Below are 19,063 nucleotides of genomic sequence, written 5' to 3'. Positions count from 1 at the left end.
TTGGGGTCCAGGTTTGTTTCTAACCACGTCTCCTGGCTTGCAGGCCATTAGGCTGAAGAAAAAAACTGCATTTCACACGTAGACATGGAAGCTGCTTCCACACCAGCAATGTCCCAGCACCAGGGAACGCTCCTGCATGGTGGCACTCCATCACCTGGTAATCTCATCGAGGCATTAGACCTCTCGTGCTGCACAAAGCTCTCCTGGGCCCATGCCAACACATGGTCTTCCCCACAGTTTCTCATGGTCCAGGAGCTGGCGGGGCTTTTGGAGGTAAAAGAGGTCCACAGCATGGCAGCAGGATGCTCTGCGCTGGAGTGGTCCCAGGCACGTTTGGTTTGCTGGCACAGCCACAGAGGTGCCAGCAGCTCTACAAGTAGGTGGTGGCCTCTCGGCTCTCCCGCTCTCTAGCCTGCGCGACGGCGACATTGATGCACTGAAGCCACTCCTCGGCGTTCTTCTCATCTTTGGCCTTGAAAACATAGGTCTTGCTGTCAGTGAAGATCTCAAAGGCCCGGGGCAGGCTGCGGTCCCTGCGCTTCTTTGCCACCACTTTAACGCTCTGCACCTTGCTGAGCTCAATGGGGCAGTCGTCGGGGTCGTCTTTCTGAAACACAGGGAAGACAAACAGAACCAAGTTCATCTGGTAGAGCTTCCACCGTCTTAATAAACAGTTGATGTCTCTAGAGCTGGGCTTGTAAACATTGCTCATGCAGGCAAACGCACTGATTGAGACTTTCCAAAAGAGCCTTATGGGAGTTAGAAACCCCCCTCCCACGCAGTGCCACGCTCACCTGCTGAACACCATCGGGTTTCATAGGGTGTCATGGGCTACTGCACCCAATGGCCAAGGGTCCACAGCAATGCCCACAAGCTCTCCTCTGCCAGCATCTGCACTTTTTAGTTCCAGCTTCAGCTATTAACCTGGGCTTGGATTTTCCTTTCTCTGGCTTTTAATAATGGTGATCTTTGTTAACGGAGCCACGCACAACTTGTGCCGATGGCAAATGCTTCCTGGGTACAAAAATCAGCCAGTCCTCGAGGACTGAAGAAAGCTCTCTTCTCTTAAGCAGTGATAAGTTGTTCACCTTCTCAGAGTCTCCACCCAAAAACGGAAGCAGCGACTCCTTTTTGTGTTGAAAGCAGAACAGGTACCTTGAGTCTGACCCAGGAATGTGAGGGAAATCATACCATTTCTCAGTGGGGAATGGAGAATACGGGATAGCTCAGTTGCAATTTTGTTTGAAAACATATAAAGTAGGTATGTCTACGAAATCTTAGTGTCATTGTGCAAAATATGACACAGGGAGCGTAAGAGAGAGTTGTACAAAGTCATGGAAGTTTCCTGTGGGAGAAGAGATTTGTAAGCTCATAAAAAATGTACGAATTGGGTCTCCAGGGGAGAATTTTAAGCTCAAGGCCCTGATTCCTCAAGAATATTTGTTTCTCCTGTTGATCTTCTTATACTTTTTACCAAGAGGAGTAAGGCAGATTTTCCAAAAGCTTTCTGCTCCTATCATACAGGAAAGCTCTGGACTGCTCCGAGTGAGAATTAGTGGTTAGTTATCTTACAGGAGCTGAGCATGACTTGGGAGAGGCTGCAGTGTGGGAACTGCTGTCTCCAGAGCTGCTCTGCTTGCCCTAGCTTCATCTGCTCTCCCAGCAGGCCAGGTCTGAACGGCAGGACCAGAACTGGGCAGGAAGACTTCTGCAATAATGTCTCAGTCCTTCTGGGAAAGAACCAGGAACATTTTACTGTTCTAAGGAAAAGCTTATCTGAAGAGACCACCCAAAAGAAGTCCCAAGCCCAATGGTTGTGATTCCTCTCTGGGACTGGATAGTCCCCTACACTTACCACTGATCTGCCATTTTTCCACATCCATAATGAATACCTAGGATGAGTTTCCCAACTTTTGGAGCTCTTCCGTGTTGCGTACGTACGTATTATTTGCAGTCAAGGTCTCCTACATTCCTGAAGTGCCATAATCCCTGGGCAATCCCCTCCTTTCTGACTCAAATCAGCATTGAAGTCCATCCCTTGACTGGAGCAGCTCTCCAGTAAGAGAGGCTGGCACGAACCCCTTGGTAGGGCCAGCAGCTGGGTGAGCAGACAGACCCCTCCGGGACACGGGAGGTCCCTGGGCTGTGAATGGCAGTGACAGCGCAGAGCCGTCGTCTTCCCAGCACATCTCCATCTTCTGGTGTTGCTGTGGCTCGTTCTGAGACATTTACTTGTCTGTCTCATTCCTTTTTCATCAGGGACCCAATTCCAGACCCGAAAAGTTTTCTTTAAATGGATAATTTCCCACTAAAATGTTCAGTTCTGACCAGATGACTTTCCATGAACAATCAAGTTCATCTCCAACTTCACATGGGAACAAATGTTTCCAGAGCCATCATTGATTCCCCGTGCATGACTACAGAACCACAGCAGTGGCCCACCCTCCCCTGCTTCCACAGACACTGATTAAGGCTTTGTCAACAGTATTAAGCCGGCTCTGCACCGAAGTCTCACCTGGGATAAACATTATGAAAATTTTATCACAGAAAATGCAGAGCAACGATAGACTCAAGAACTAAAACTTTGTACCCCATGAGCCAGACCCTTAGACTTAGAAGCCTATCTAGCAAAAATGATATATTCCCTTCATTACCACACAGTGTTTGACCTCAAGTTGCTAAAGAAAGTCGATTGTACCCTAGGCACATTTCCGTGAAGGCATTTACCACAATTTTCCAGGAGTTTAGGATGTGGCTTCCTTTCAGATCTCTTATAGTTTGGCTTTCTCCTGCCTCCCCTTTACCCACTGGCCATACAGTTGCTTACACAGAGTGAATATTGTCCACATGGTTGCTCTAACAAAGGGAAGGTTCATGGTGGGGCTCCAGGAATAAGCAGGCACAGCCAGCTGGCCATCTCACAATGCCTCCTCTGTGTTAGGTTTGTATTTTTAAGTGAGCAGCATGTGAAGTCCAAACACCCACGCAGCACCCAGCCCTGCTCCACAATGCCAGAGATGACGGGGCAGAGCTGTCACGCTCAGCCAGACAAGCACTGTCTGGCCTCGAAGAAAACAAGCACCAAGATGCAGCTGGGCAAGAGGCTCTACCACCGCTTTAGCCCACCACAGCCTGTAGCCCTGCATCTTGCAATGCTTTCGGCACCGGTACCCGGCCAGCGAGCTGCAGGGCTGGTCCTCCCGCTGGGTGCCAGAGGTGCGCAGGAGCAGACCTCCTGTGGGATCTGAAAGTCACACTTTTATTGTGCAAACGACTTCTGTGAGGCTTCATACCTCCAGCCCTGCTTAAAGGGCTTAAAATTGTCTGTTTGGTGCCTGCAATAGTCAGCCCAGGGCACGTGTGCAACCTAAACTGGTGGGGTCAGGGTTGCCCCAGGCTGCAACCGAAGCAATAGTTAATGGCAGGACTCGACTCTCAAATTTAGGCCAAAAATGTAGAAGTAACAGGATGTAACGCACCAGCTTGAAAGACCAATTACCCGGGCACAATAACCCCGCTGCTGTCCCCGGGGGGCTGGACGCCAGCCTGCTACACTGACAAACCAGTCCAGGTATTTGTGTTCAACTTTAAAAAAAGCGAAGAAGCCTTGAGCCTGCCAATTAGAAAAGGAAAGTTAATCTATATGAATTACACTGTTGAGTAAAATTTGCTGTTCAACAAGCTAATCTGCCAGCTTCACCCACCTGCCACGCGTTGCGCATTCCCCACGTGAACACGGGGAGCACTGAGAACGCAAATCCAAGGAGGGGATTTCTGCGTGCTAATTGCATCCCAGGAGTAATCAAGGTATTCTGATGTGCCTTATGCCTGGCTTGTTTGGAGAGCTAATTAAAGCCATTCCGTTAAATACGTTTCTATAAACCAATTGACTTGCTAAAAAATTACAATTATTCTGGCACTCTTTCAAAAGGGAACATCAGCCAGTACTGCGCTGGAGCTATGGTACACCTATGGATTAAATTGTCTTCAGAATCTCAACCCAAACACCAGAAAAAGTCACTAGAAAATAAGGAAAAGGCTGTTTCATGAACTACTTGCATTCAAGAGGATTGTATTGTCCCACAAAAGGCACATGTTTCTCCTAGACAGGACACCCTGTCATATTTCTTATAGGAAGGGGCTCAGGAAGCCATTTCAGCAGCTTAAAGAGCTTTCCTAGGTTTCTATAATAATAAAGATTATTTACCAGAAATATTACGGTTTGGCTATATTTAGAAGATGCTGCTATTTTTGGATTATCTAAGAGAGAGGTCTTGCAACAAAAATAAATAGACTATTTAGCACAATATTTGATAATTCTCATTGTGAAAAGATGAAGAAAATTAATTTCTTATTTGTGTTGTTCAGAGACTGAGAAGTAATAACTAATGAGGCCTGGATTCAATTACCTGCTCTTCCATGCCCTGGGACACACTTGTCTCTGAGCCCTATCGCTACAAATTTCAAACAATTTCACAGGAATTTCAGCAGAATTTGTCTGAATTTAGATGAGGGTAGAACTGAAAGCAAAAAAACCACTGTTCCTTTTGGGGGAAAAGCATTTTAGCATCACCTTGCATTAAACACTTGTATTTCCTGCACAAGTAGTGCTAATTATAATGCCATCATCTCAAGAACAGTTATTAATGTACAAAAGCAAGCAAGACTTTCAAAAAAGGTGAACGGTTGCTTGATTTTGGAGACTGCCCTGAGGTGTTCAGAAGGGCCTGACTTTCCAGATACGCTGAACATAACCATCTCCCCCCCAGACACTGCTGGTCCCATGAAAACTGGGGACCCAGAAATGACAGCTCACTTGCAGCACGTTGGTTGTGGCTGCTACGTACCTTGCTGTCCCATGCCATGCACTTTGCAAGTGGAAAAAATATGTTTACCTGAGCAGAATTTATTGAATTTTTGTTTATTCAAGGAAACAAAGAATCACTGGTAAAGAGTGGAAACTATTTTTTAACCCACTGTAATTCCTTGAGGAACAGAAGCTTTTGCAATATCTGAGAAGTGACCCTGGGATGCCTCGAGGCAGAGGGGACGATGCTCAGGCACAGGTCACCAGCTGGTATGGTATAAATTACTGAGACATGGAAGTCGCAGTGCTGAGCCTTGCACATTTGTTGCCTGAACAAGAGCAGCGCCAATCTAACACTCTTGAAAATCTCATGTTCTTGATCCAGAGAGAAAAATATAAATAAAGCCAGTGAGCAACCCCTTGGCTGAAGTTAGCCATGTGGCGTACAGAGACCAAGGGCAAAGCTGAGCAGTAAAAACCTCTGGGAAATGGTGCTGGGGAGGAGAGAGAGAGAGAAATCAAACTGACGGGCTTCTGACTTACGGATTTTCCTTTCCGAAAAAGCAGCTGGTTGCCAGCCAGAGTGAAGTAGCGAGTTTTCCACCTTTTGATAAACTTCCACCGGACTTGCTTCTCTTTAAGCTTGCCTTCAATCAGAGGTTGGCCATCCTGATTTACAACTGGGGAGGTGAACACACAACGAGGGGGTTATTTTTGTCCTCCCTTTGCCCCAGCTGAAAGCCAGGCTTTTGCTGCGATGCAGAAAAGTTTTTTTGCAGTTTAGCTGTGTCAGCTCCAAGATCACATTCCTCCCAACCTCAAGCATTCAGCTGTCGCTTCAGAAAGACATTTCAGCCCTTAGTCATGTTTTGCTTGGGAGGCCTAGCAGATGGAGCTGACAGCTCGGACTTTTCTGTCCATCACTTTTTCTATTCCCTTAGCCATCACGTACTTATCCCCACCATTACACCTCCCAATTGTTCCTCAGCCCTGCAATAATAATTTATAATTTCATGGAATTAAAAGTAGGCATTTATGTTGTCTCTGAGGCATTAATCCACACTACAGAGTTCAATACAGTTATATTCCTGCTGTGCAGTATTTTGGACAGGACTGTTTTGAGGATATCGCTCTCCATTAACTGCAATAGCTTGCTTCATTGCAGCAGCAGCCCTATGGAGAAGGAATTAAGAGCCAGAAGTGGGATGTCCATGTGGGGCCAAGAGACTTGGCACCATCCCACTGGAACGAGTGCCAACCTCTCATAGGTAATTCCAGACCAGAAACATGACTTTTTGCTGAGAAAGGGGTTGGTGAGTCCCAGGGCTTTGTCTCCCAGGCATGACCCTTCCCTTCCTCACCCTCCCAAGACACTTCTTCCCTTGGGAAAGGGATGTGTTTATTATCAGCCCTCCCTTAGCCAGTGTTCAAGCAATAATCCAGCCTTGCATTTTGTAGAGGTCACTCCCTGTTACAGCTTTATTATCTTTTCTAGTTCTCTCTTCAGGAATGTTTCAAAAGTCACTTAACATTAGCAATCCATTTTGTAAAAAATAATCCTTACAACAAACCCAGAGTTACGTCCTGTAAATCTCATAGCACTGACCGGTTGGGAATGTGATGTTTTCTATCACTTTTGCATTTCTAAAATAACACAATTTATTTTGACATCTGGACTGCCAAAGGCCAGAGCAACTCACAGCTCAGCCCCCAGGGACCCGGTGTCCATCCTGCTCCCTCAGGAACAGTCAGGGTCTTTTCATCATGTTGCTCACTGAGAACATCGATGTTTTTACCATCTTGTGGCAAAATTAACTTACAAACTATTAGTGTGTCATTGGCCAATAACACTGCCTTGCCTGTACCCTGGGTGGTAAGAGCTAAAATGGCATTTCTGCCGTGCGTGCATGTAAATGCCGTCCTTACTGAGCCTACTTTAAACACAAGATGGGTAACTCTGTCCAAGCCAAAGACAAGGAAGGAGGAGAACGAGAGACACAAAAGCTTGTGTCCCCCCCGATGACCTGTGCTCCAGTGTGCTACCCAAGAATAATCTAAAATGTAATTAAAAATACATAGTGTGCAGTATGGAGTTCAATAACCCTGATGACTGTAATCCACATGGAAGCAGAAATACAGGCACGCTCAGCTACCTTACTTTCAACTCAGCCACTTTCCAGTCCATTCATCTTCTATAGTGGTCTGAAAAGCGGCTTCAATTTGTCTTAGAAAAATAACTTACGTTTGTCACTATAGATTTTCCTTCAATTAATTCCCTTACAAATAAAACCCAACTAAAGTCTCTAGGAAAGGGAAAGAAACCCTTTTTTTCTCTTATTGCAAAATTATTGCTATATTTAAAATTATTTTCAGAATTCAAAGCACTGCGTGAATATTGGGAAGCCTTGCACATTCATTTACAGTGTATCTAGAAGGTTGTGGCCACCTCTACCACCAGCCCTGTGACCATGGTGCTCACCTGTGATCAGTATTCACTAGCATTTACCTTGGCTAGAAGCATGCGAGGTTTGGGGAGCTGGAAGAGCATTCCTAAACCTTGCATGCAAAAAGGAATTTTCCAGCACAAGAAAAGCCCAGCAACCAAGGGGATCACTCACCATGGGCTTTAAACCATGACCACAGAGCAATCTCGAGCCACTGCCCTTCACATATAGAGCAAACAATTTAAAAATTCTCCAATACCACAGCTGGGTTTCTTTTTCCTTTCTCTTCTATTTTTACACTGATAGACAGGACATGATGGATCAGATAGACTAGAGAGCAGTCCAAGGCATAAGCAGTCTGAGAATGGATGTTTTTTGATGTGATGTTTGATTTGGAGCCCTTCCCAGCATCTGTCAAATGGTCAGTTATCCTCTGGCTGGCCGTACTTGCATACCTTAGCATAAAAGTTTATCCAGTAATGTTTTTGCTTGAAAGTGTTTGCTATCGTCTGTGTATGAGCCTTTCAGAGCCCAAAACGCAGTAGGTTGGTGTGATGCTGAGGACGCGAGGTGAGCAGGGTGGCCAAGCGCAGCCACCAAAGGTAGCGCCTGGCGTTTCAAAGGCTTTGTAGCTTTTTGGACACATATCTCTCTTCACTACCTCCTGTCTGGTAGAGGAAAAACAAACAACGCAAATACAATGCATCAGATTTAGATAAAGAATGTATTTTTTCCTCAGTGTTGTTTATATTGGCAGAGAGGCAGGCTTTGGAGGTCTTCAGTGTGTACTATTTCAATTTCCTCAAGAAAGACTATAAATATTTCTGTCTCTGTAGATAGGGAGTTTTTGGAAGGAGATGGACTGAATGAAAAGGGGGGTGGCTAAGTTTCAGCTTTGATGGGGAACTGCAGCTGTGATTTCCACGATAAAAACTGGTCACACTCTGCTCCTCACAGCCTGCTGCATCCCTAACTCGATGCAGCAGCTCTCTTCTGTATATTTTCGTGCCAGCGCCGATGCGATACACCACCCAACCTGGTGTGGGACAAAGTAAAAGAGGGGTTTGCTTTCTCCCTGCATAATTTTTGTCACTGCAAAACGGCACAAATTTACAGGGAAGCTGGTTCGGGCCCGCACCCATTTCACAACATGCCCTTTAGTGGGACAGAACTACATTTTACAGCGTGCCCCTTAATAAAAACTTTGCAGTTGTGTTAAATATAGTTCTCAGAACTACTATGGGTACACGTTTTCACTTGTTTTAAGAGATTTCTTCAACTGACAATCTTTTCTCCCCAGCCCTTCTGAGAAGCGTGGCCAGGGTGGGGGCTGTTTTCAAATAAATATTCAGTTTATGTGAAAATCCTGGAAATAGGATGAAGAAAATGCAAAGCTGAGGGGATTTAAAGTCTTCCTTGGCCATAAGGACGTTATGACGTGCAGTGACGTGGTACTCCTGCGACAGCTCTTTGCTGAGGGCGGCTGCTGGCAGCCTCTGTCCTGCCTCCGCGCCCTGGTCTGCTGCTGGGGATGTGCACAGGAACAACACTCAAAATGATGGATCTGGGGCTGGATGCTACATCTGGGGTGGGGTTTTCTAAACCCTCTGCTGAACAGGTTCTGCAGAGGGGGATGGAAAAGGCCACGGGGAATCTCCCTGCTCTATGGCAGGGAAAACCAACACAGGGCAGACCAAAACACCCAAACTCCATACATACCTCCCTGACGTGGGTTTCTGAAGCACTGGTCCAGGGCAGATGCCTTTGTGAAGGAGCCTCGTGCCATGCAGTCTACACCGAATTTACACTAATATAACAAGTAGAATTAACTGCCGATGAATCGATGGCAAAAAAATCCTGCGTGGGTACACTCCCCATTTTCTAGACAAGAGAAACAACATCCTGTGGCAAAGCTTCCTAATAACAACTAACCCTGCTCAAACAGAGCAGAAAGCAGCTGAAATCCGGCTCACACAGGTAACAAGATGCACACAAGATATTATCAAATGCCACTGAACAAAAAAGTACTGGAGAAAATAAGAATCCATTTTGAGCAAGGAAAAAGCTGGGTTTGTTTTTTGTTGGTTTTTGTTTTTTTTTTTTTCAGATAAATTTGTTTCTGCAAAAAAACTGGGTCCATCAGACTTGAGAGGAGCCTTGGCTTTTTCACCCGAGCAGGACTGCGTGGTCATTTCTGCCTGTGGCTGCGCTGATGTCCTCTTAGAGGGGACACCATCTGCCAACAGCAGCTTCATGGGGGAAACATACTGGGAACAGAAGGGCTGGTTTTCTTCCTAAACAGCTTTCTAAGGCTGTATCGGGTGTTGTCTGCCATTTCTGCAGCTGAGATTTGCTGGGATACCCACAATGGTTGTCCTTAAGAGTGATTCCTCTTTGGGAGCTGAGCAAAAGGACAGTCCCATAGGGCCGGCAGCTGTCTGGCAGGTCTGAGTACAAGTCCTCGTGCTCTTGTACCAGCCAATTTGTCTTCTGGTGACTTTGTTCCCCATTTATAAAATCAGCATTATAATTTGTCAGATTCGTGAGAACTGATAAGAAGTTTTACATTTTTATAATTATTTTTAAACAGCATCTAAGCTGACATTTTGCTTATTGTGCAAATGCCTCATCAAATTTCTAACTTAATGATGTACAGGGTAATATCTCTGTCATTCCCATAATTTGCCATTCACTGTGCACTCTCTTGGTGGAGGATGTTTTCTCACCATGAGAATATACAATTTGGTGTCAGGAAATTACCGTCTCAGTAGCATGTGGGTGATAATAACAGGGCATGGCTCCATATCGTCTCCCAAGATGAAGTGTCAGAACCACTATGACAAAGTCTACCCAGTGAGAGACAGAGAGCAAAAAGCTGTGAATCTGAGAAATTCAAACCAGCAGCACCAAGAAGCAAGCTTTCCTGGAGCGTGCATAAAAGAAAGAGGAGAGAACTTCACTTTAATAAAAAATGACAAAGATAGGACAGGAAAAGAATTTTTACTCCTACATGATAACAATAAAGAATTCATAATGTGCACAGTGACTTTCAGAGAATGATGACAGCTGTATAAACATCTAGATACAGCAAAAGAAGGACTTGATATGAAAAGACAATTGCTCAGTGGTTGGGTCTTGTGCATCTGCCTGGCTCCTGGTCCCATGGGAATGGCTTCGATACTGATTCCAGTGCAGTAGGAACACGCTTTAACCCAAACTAAGAAGGTGTAAAGCACAAAAAGTTCGGGGACCAGAAGATCGGGGAACAGAAGATACAAGAAGATGGTTGGTGGTCAGGAACGCAACATGAGAAAGTAAGTGAATGTGCAATTTTGGCCTAAAGTGGATTTTTATGGCCAAAATCTTTCAAAACCAGGATTTACTAAAGAAATGCTGATCTCTCTCTAAGCACCCGGTGGCTGGAAGCAATGCTAACAGAGCACTTCTCATGTACATCCACAAAGAAGCCCATGGGGAATTCTGATGTCAGCTTCCAAAGTCGTTGTAATGAATCTGATGCCAGTATGTCTGAGGGTCTGATTAGGAGAAAAAGATTCATGGAAGATAAGAATGAAGCTCTTTTCCAATATTTTTCTAAGTCCTTTTGCTTATTTTCATTGTGGTTAACTTCACAGAATAACAGAATAATTCAGCTGGAAGGGAGCTCAAGGGGTCTTTCGTCCAACCTCCTGCTGAAAGCAAGGTCACCTATGGGGTCAGGCTAGGTTGCTTATGAATTTATCCATCCAGGACTTGAAAATCTCAACAATATCTCTAGGCAAGCTGTTCCAGTGCTTGATCATCCTCATGGTGGGGAAAGCTTTCCTTTGTAGCCAGCCTGAACCTCTCTTGTTCCCATTTATGCCTGCTGTTTCTTGCCCTCCCACCACACGCTACTGAAAAGAGCCTGGCTCTGTCTTCTTGGTGACCTCCTTGAGTTACGGACAGACTACTGTGAAGTCTCCCTTGAGCTCTGCCTGCACCAGCCCTTGTGCCTCAGGCCCTCCTCACAGGGCAAGAGCTTCAGCCCCCAAACATCTTGGTGGAGCCTGTTCCAATCCTTACTGGGACTTTACTCAGTCACCACTTTAGCCATTGAATGCCTGCTGTGTGCAAAGTAGGAGTAAGCGCATGGAGCTCTGTTAGCAAGGGGCATCATGAGTAAATCCGTACTGCCTTAGAAATGCAGAGCTTTACTCTTCTGTCTGAACTCTTCCCAAAACCAAATTCAGTAGCTGGTGACCCCCACTGCTTTCCACAGCAGAGCATGGTTCTATGAAAGAAGCATCTGTACTTCTAACACAGTTAGAAGATTTTTTAAAAATGCAATCAGCTGCCCACTGCGGTGTGCGCATTCCTTATACCCATATTAATTATTGCAAAATTATGTCTAGTTTTGATTTCTTCACCTTGCATGAATAAGGACAAATTAAAAGACTTCAGAGAAGTGATACAAGAATGATTTAAGACTGATCTTTCATATGATTATTCATATCACGAGAAACTAATGCAGTGTGTATTCTCCTTAATTTGCCCAAGCAAAGATCAAGATGTGACATGATGAAGTCTACAAATAGAGATTTTCCGCATAGCAGGGAAGGGCATAATGTGATGCAGTGTTTGGAGATAGACTAGAAATAAACACACATTTTAACAGTATGGTTAAGTTACCCGAGCAACAACTTAGGCACGTCATGGGTTCTCCTTCAATTGACTTTTAAAAATCAGGTTTAGACATCTTTAGAAAAATATGCAAAAGCAATACAGATCAAAGAGAAAACATTTCTTTGATATAAGCATTATTGGACTAGATTATTTGACTATTGTTTTATAGAAGGTCAAACTAGGTGATCACCATCATCTCTGGGTTTGAAATCACTCTGTGTGGTGGTATGCTGACATGTATGATGAGATCTTTATCTTGAAAAAAAGAGTTAAAGGATTCAAAAGGTTATATTTACTATATATTTGTCATTACTTTTTTTTCTGCAGAACACACAATAAAGCTAGAAATATTACCCAAACTCAAAATGAAGAATTATTTACTATACTATCTATTGCTTCTCAAACCATGTCAATATAGAGACACTAACTCCAAAATCAATTTAACCCTGAATAGTACCCATTGATGTAAGCGTCCATTGGAATTATTTTCTATTAACTGCATCTTGCTTTATTTGCAGAACTACAATGCCTCAAGGTTGAAGTAGTTTGGGTACTGAATAAAAAGCAAAAAACCCTCCAAACTCTTCCAAGATGAACCCAAGACAGATAAAAAACAAAGCATTAAATCTTCCATTTGATGAAACATAAAATCATCCACAAAAATTCAGTCCAATCATGAATGATCTCAATGATAATAAACTGCTCTTAACTTGAAAGAATGGAATGTGTGGGTGGGCAAGCAGATGAAGATAAATGCAATTAACCTAAGGGAATATGGATTCCCTCTCTCTCATTAATCATCACATTTGGTTTTGTTGAAAACCTGGAAAGGACACATTACTGAATGCCACTTTTTATAATTTTCAAGCAAGCATTATAGCTGGGATATTTCAGTTCACTCGATAATCACCACTGCTAGCAAAAGATAAATGTATTCAGAAGTTAATATGGTGTAGGCTATTCTGAGTGAATTGCTTTCTTAGAGAGGAATTCATAAAAAACCCCCTCAGTTTTACCCGAATCATTGCCCATGGGCACAATGTCTCTTCTGCAGCCCACGGGGATTACTGCAAATTCTTTGTAAGCTTCCAGAATAAGGAATGTACTGCAATTCCCTCTCCAACTATCAAGTGGTTCTACTGATTTTTTTTGTGCAAGAGCTTGTGAAGCCAGCTGTCAATACAGGAGGTTATGTTGAAATGAGGCTCTTAAAGGCCAGCTTTTCCTAACAAGAGGCACACACTGCATTTACCAAAATTTCAAATGCCTTGTATCTGTGCTTGAATGGTTGTCATTTTAAAAAAAAAAAAAGAAAAATGTAGCCTGGTTTTCCTAGCTCTGACACCAGCTACACAGTCAGGGCACATACGTGTATCTGAGCAGATGAGTAGGATTTGTGGGAATGCTCTTCCTGGGTGGGAGGAAAAAACAATTCGGGATGATTTAACAGCACTTCTGGAAAAGTGTGGTTGTATAAGAAATGCTTTGCAATCAGAAGAATGCATGAGAAATATTCAAACTTTCTCTGGGTTAATTGCCACTTTGAGTACATCCACCACATTGCTTAAGCATAAGTGCCTCTCTCCTCACAAACTCATCCTCCAAGAGTAGTCTGGCTCCAAAAATCCTCCCAGCTACATCCAAAAAAACCCATCATTGATCTGGCATCCTAAGGCAAGATTGAGGCTTTAAGGCATAATGCTTTCTTAAGTCTGGAGGATAAATGGCATCTTGCAACATGGCATCCAAAAAATGCAACAAAAGCCAACATTAACCAAAACCAGAAGACAATAATAGAAAAAGAATTTGCCTCTGAATTCCTTCTCAAAGAAGAATTTGGTTGCTAAACAGCATTGCTGAGAGGGAGAAATTACTTTCTTGTCTTTCAAAAGTATTTGAGATTTCAAAGGGGCTGCCCCAGAGTGGAATGAAAATAAAAGATGTTTTACAGCCTTTACATTTCTTACCAATTCAAGGAGACCTCTGAATCTTCTTTCTTGTCTCAGATCTTATAAACCCAGAAAGACCCTGGAGCGTCTCCCACTCTGGTACAACTTTTCCCATCTGCCACAGTTCTACATCACCAATACTAAGGTGAATTTGTCATTCACCTGCAGATTTTTATTCCACTGAGCACCATCTTCCACGTTCTTTCCTACACCTGAGCTTTTTTATGACCCATACAATGTTTTATTTTCTTGGCCTTCTAAAGGCTTTTAGAGCTGAGAAGAAAATTATGGTATTCGTAATGAGCCTTTTGTAAAAAATTTTCTTTAAACTGAGACAAAGAGAGTAGTTGCTCATAAAAAGGACAGTTGCAGTCCAAAAATATTGTGTGCCTAGTTCCTCCTGTTCCTGACCATAGAATCATAGAATCGTTTAGGTTGGAAAAGACCCTTAAGATCACCAACCATTAACCCAGCACTGCCAAGTCCACCACTAAACCATGTCCCTAAGCACCACATCTACCTGTCTTTTAAATACATCCAGGGATGGGGACTCAACCACTTCCCTGGGCAGCCTGTGCCAGGGCCTGACCACCCTTTCGGTGAAGAAGCTTTTTCTAATATCCACCCTAAACCTCCCGTGGCGCAGCTTGAGGCCGTTTCCTCTTGTCCTATCACTTGTTACTTGGGAGAAGAGACCGACCCCCACCTCGCTACAGCCTCCTTTCAGGTAGTTGCAGAGAGCGATAAGGTCTCCCCTCAGCCTCCTCTTCTCCAGGCTAAACAGCCCCAGCTCCCTCAGCTGCTCCTCACCAGACTTGTGCTCCAGACCCTTCCCCAGCTTTTTTACCATCCTCAAAGTCATCCCTGAACTCTCAACCCTGGCTCTAAAATAAAGGGTATATGGTGATTTCATAGATGTTGACATTTATTAAAGGCTTCTCCCTCCTCTCCTGGGCTATGGCAGAGACAGCACGGTGGCTGGGCAGGGAGGAGGACAGGCTGGAAACCTTTCTAAACAGGGGAGAGGCAGGCAGCGATAACCCTGCAAACGCCAGGCACCACCCTTGGTGCCTTCAGTGCTTGAGGAGAGAAAACCTTCTTCCAAGCATCCAGGCATCTTCCATGCTCTTGAGTACTGGTGGTACTCGAGAAAAAGAAAGCAAAGTCTCAAGTTATTGCAGCTGCTGAGAAGGTAGCATTTCACTTAACAGCGCAGGACTGTAGTTGCATTTTTTTTCCATTGGGCTTTAGTTGACATCATACAGATACAAGCTAGAAAAAAGGAAAACCTAAAAAAAAAAAAAATTGTTTTTCCACTCCTAGAAGAGGCAGTATAATTTACAAGGGTCTATATAAGTACCAGCATATAGGAATGAAAGTCTAATTTGTACCTGGACCTGCTGGGCAAGCTTGATGAGGGCAGATCCTCCTCGCCCAGCTGGCCAAGTGCTCCTGCACTTGCACATCTCCATGCAGAGCAGATTTTGGCACTTCTTGGGAAGGACAGAACTGCTGCACTGCCGGGTGGACACTGCTCAGGCTGGAGGGCAGAGCTTTGAATGTATTAATCCCTTCCGTTGACCCCAGTGTGTAAATGGAGAATGTGCATTTCATTGCAGCCTTTTCACAGCAGCTAGGGGAAATGGTGAACCCTTGGGAGCAACGTGACCTTCTCCCTCGTCTCTGTGGGATATTGCGACACCAAATCTACAACCTACAACACTGTGACGTGATTTTTCATCAGCCTGAAATAGCGATGAATGAGCGAGAGGCGGCGTGCCAAACCCCCCCCGCCACAGGCACTCCATGGCAGGCGTTACGTTCCCACTTCCCGAAGACCATTAGTGTTAGGCAAAGTATACAGTTTACCCTACTTGAGATGTCAGCTCAAGTGCTCTGCAAACAGACTCAAGAGCCTCTTGCCAGTGGCACAGAGACGGTCCCCGCTTTCGTAAGCTCTTGTATTAACCAAAGAGCACTGAAGAGCTCACTGGGAATTGCTGCCTGCTGTCGCACTCTTTTATTGCTGTTTGCGTTGAGTTCAGACCAGTTTGAAAATGCCAGCTCTATACTGGTCATACCAGTGGGGTCTGGATCCCAGTCCCTACACTGTGCTCCTGGCAGCAGAGCCACAGCGCTGTGTCTCAAGGACCTCCCCGCACCGCGTCCTGCTTCCAGCCCTTCTTAGACCTCTCCTTGGAGGACACAGTGCTTTGGCAGGAGAGCACCAGGGAAGCAAGGTGTCAGCTGTCCTTTGATGTCTCCAGACTAGCATCATCAGCAAAACCCATGGCATCAATAAAGAAATAGTGCCTTTGCCACCTTCATCTGGTCTGTTGGCTCTAATACAGCTGTCCTACCAGCATAATCAATAGCTTGCTATAAACACTCCCCTTTTTGGACTAGTTAAATGTCTTTGAAAAAGCTATTTCATTAAGCTTCGAAATTTTAAGCAAGACAGACTCCTTTTCCTTGTAGCTTGACATACGTCTATCACTGATGCGATGGACAAACTACAGCAAGACCACGGTACTGAGATGAAATTTCAGCTCAAAGCATGATTTCTTTTATGGTTGCCCATTCCCATGAGAGTTGTGGAAGGAGGAAGATGGTCAAACCCATGTAATGAGCACGGGCAGCCCAGCCTGCAGCAGAGGCTGTGCCGCTCTTGCAAGACTTACTAAATTCAGGGTTGATGAAATATAAAGAGATGCTAGCTGTTAAAATAAATAGCTGAAACACCCAATTATTGAAAGGCTTGGCCAAAATATTCAAAATTCTTGGCCAGAATTGTGCAGGCTTTTACAGAGTGGCAAAAAACATCTAAGAAAAGGGCTGTTCCTCCAAATTTCAGTACGCTGATCTAAAGCACATGGTCATCAGAAGGCTTCAAAAAAAAGGTCACTAGAATCTTTTACCTGGGAAAAAGTGTATTTTCCACTCACCCTGTTTGCTAATATAGATGAAGTATTATGGCTGTTCTTAAGCATTGACTTGTTCCTATGAAGACGCGTACTACGGATTCAATTATTTTAAAGCAAATAATTCTGAGAACGAAGACAACATGAATCGGGTGTAGTATCTAGGCCAAAGTCCCCTGACATGTGGCACCTGTGCAGTCTCCAGAGGGCCTGGGACATGGTCTAGCAGATGCAGCTCCTTTATCTGGACACTGCAAGATGGGTGCAGACCCCCCCCACTCCCCAGGGGTTAGTAGTCATGCAGATTTGTGAGTCTACATTAATTTTGGACTATATCCCTCTAAGCATACACTAAATAAGGTTTGTGCTTGACACTATATCTCACCAGAGATGTTGAGACAAGAGGAGTTTAATGGAGAATTCCAGCTAAAATAGACAATGCCAGTGCTATGGTGGAAGGTTTGCTTTCTCTTTTCCCCAACCTCTGCCACCATCACCAGAGACACAGAGTTATCTGTGAGCTTCGCTCCATCCTCCACCCACCACAGCTCCAGCACCACGCACAGCCCACCAGCAATGAAGGCAGACCACTTACCTGTTGCCTTTTCAGGGTTATTGCACATGAAGCACTGCCAAGTTCCCGTTTCCTCGCTGTAGCCGAATAAATCAAAGAACCTCACTTCTTCCAGGTGCATCTGCACATGGTCCAGGTCCTAGGCCAATGAGAAAAACCAAACTCACTCACCAGGTGAACCGCTGCATGGTTAACAGCTTGTAACCTGAAATCACAGAGGGGTGCACAGCAGGCGCTGATGAGTGTCCTCTTCCATGTGTCTCCTGTGGGCAAACAACCTGCCAGGGCAAATGGGCTAAGCAGGACATCTCTCTCTCTCTCTCTCTCTCTCTCTCTCTCTCTCTCTCTCTCTCTCATCAGTAGCAGCTTATATGTATATATATATATAAAATATATATGCGTATATATATATATATAAAATAAGTCTGTAGGAGGCAGAGGACTGCTCTGGGTTTTTTTTCCTCTGCAACACTGCTCTCAGCAGTGCACTCAGCAGTCCTGTCCAGCACGTTTCCCACCAGCTGAACCGCTGAACCACCTTGATTACCTCCAGCCCTCTCTCAGGATTTTTTTCAATGACCCACAAGGTAGTGGTCTCTGCTAACATGCTACAGTGCTGGGGACTTCCTCCTGTCCAACCGGATCACCCATCAGAGCAAGAGTTAGTGGCTGGGGACCACTTTATTTTCCTTTTTTTTTTTTAAAGAAAGAATAGAGGCTCTGAACCCAGCTGCCTGTGAGAAACAATAACACAAATGTTTAATGTGAATGTTAATATGAACATTTCCAAAAACCCAGCAACAACAAGGCTGATTTCTCTCACGCAAAACACACCCAAGTAAATGTGACATTATATTGCCAGTGACAAGACAGGAAAGTAAGGATTATGCATCTGCAAAGTAAACTGAATGTCTGACTTGATCAAAGAAACCTACAGAAAGTATACTTGCAGCTTCGAGCATGAGAAAAGCCAGACGGTACTGGTTTTGAGGCAAATAATAACACACTATAATTCCGTGGATTTTAAACCCTGTTATTTAATTTTAAAACAGATTGTGATTTCCCACTTAAACAGACGTTGGCATTAAATAACAGCAACCAAGTTACCAATAACAGCAAACAGAAAGGGAATTGCCAGGACCGCTCAGAAAACATTCCTATTTATTTGCGTGGGGTCTTCACAGATCTGCAACACCACACACAGCAGCCCAAAGAAAACACGGAGTTACGCAGTCAGTGCAGAAAATACCATCCCTTGCCAAGGGCCGTTAGTTCAATGCACTAAACAAGGCTGCGCAAAGGACGGAGTTGTTCAATTCGGGTCTTTTCAGGCAAGCTTTAGCGAAGGAGAGGGAGCAGGAGACTGGCTGGCTCAGGGAGACCCAACAGCATGGTGTCTCTCCTCCCCGGCCTCTTTCAACCTGGGAAATGGCCAGGAAACGGCTGTTTTCCCAAGAATCAAAATGCCCAAGACCACTTCAGACCTCTGGCCATCACCCCGGATAACAAGCTCAGCTGAGCAAAACGTCGAGTGGGGGCTCTTGGGTGCCTGCACCCTCTGCACACCAGAGGCCACCTCCTGATGGATTTTAGGCTGTCTGAAAGAAGGATGGCAAGGCAGAACGGGGAGCACGACTCACATCACCTTAGAAGCTCCAAACGACTATGGTTTTCTTCCCTTTCCAGCAGGAACATGCAGAGAA

At 44.7% G+C, this 19,063-nt stretch overlaps 1 protein-coding gene across 2 annotated transcripts in view; it reads right to left on the bottom strand.

Annotated features, from left to right (window-relative positions):
• Positions 1-370: 370 nt before the first annotated feature.
• Positions 371-19,063, bottom strand: part of VEPH1 (ventricular zone expressed PH domain containing 1) — a gene marked incomplete at both ends in the record, with an annotated part of 82,916 nt that continues 64,223 nt past the window's right edge. For both annotated transcript variants that reach the window (XM_082318993.1, XM_082318994.1), the window contains 3 exons: positions 371-607; positions 5,351-5,487; positions 17,382-17,499. In XM_082318993.1, coding sequence (XP_082175119.1) covers positions 371-607; positions 5,351-5,487; positions 17,382-17,499 — 492 coding nt within the window. The remainder of the gene's footprint in view (positions 608-5,350; positions 5,488-17,381; positions 17,500-19,063) is intronic.

The sequence above is a fragment of the Platalea leucorodia genome, assembly GCF_965183815.1.
Source record: "Platalea leucorodia genome assembly, chromosome: 8".
NCBI lineage: Eukaryota > Metazoa > Chordata > Aves > Pelecaniformes > Threskiornithidae > Platalea > Platalea leucorodia.
Note: the sequence above shows the minus strand (reverse complement) of the source record. Positions and strands in the feature narration are given on the sequence as shown.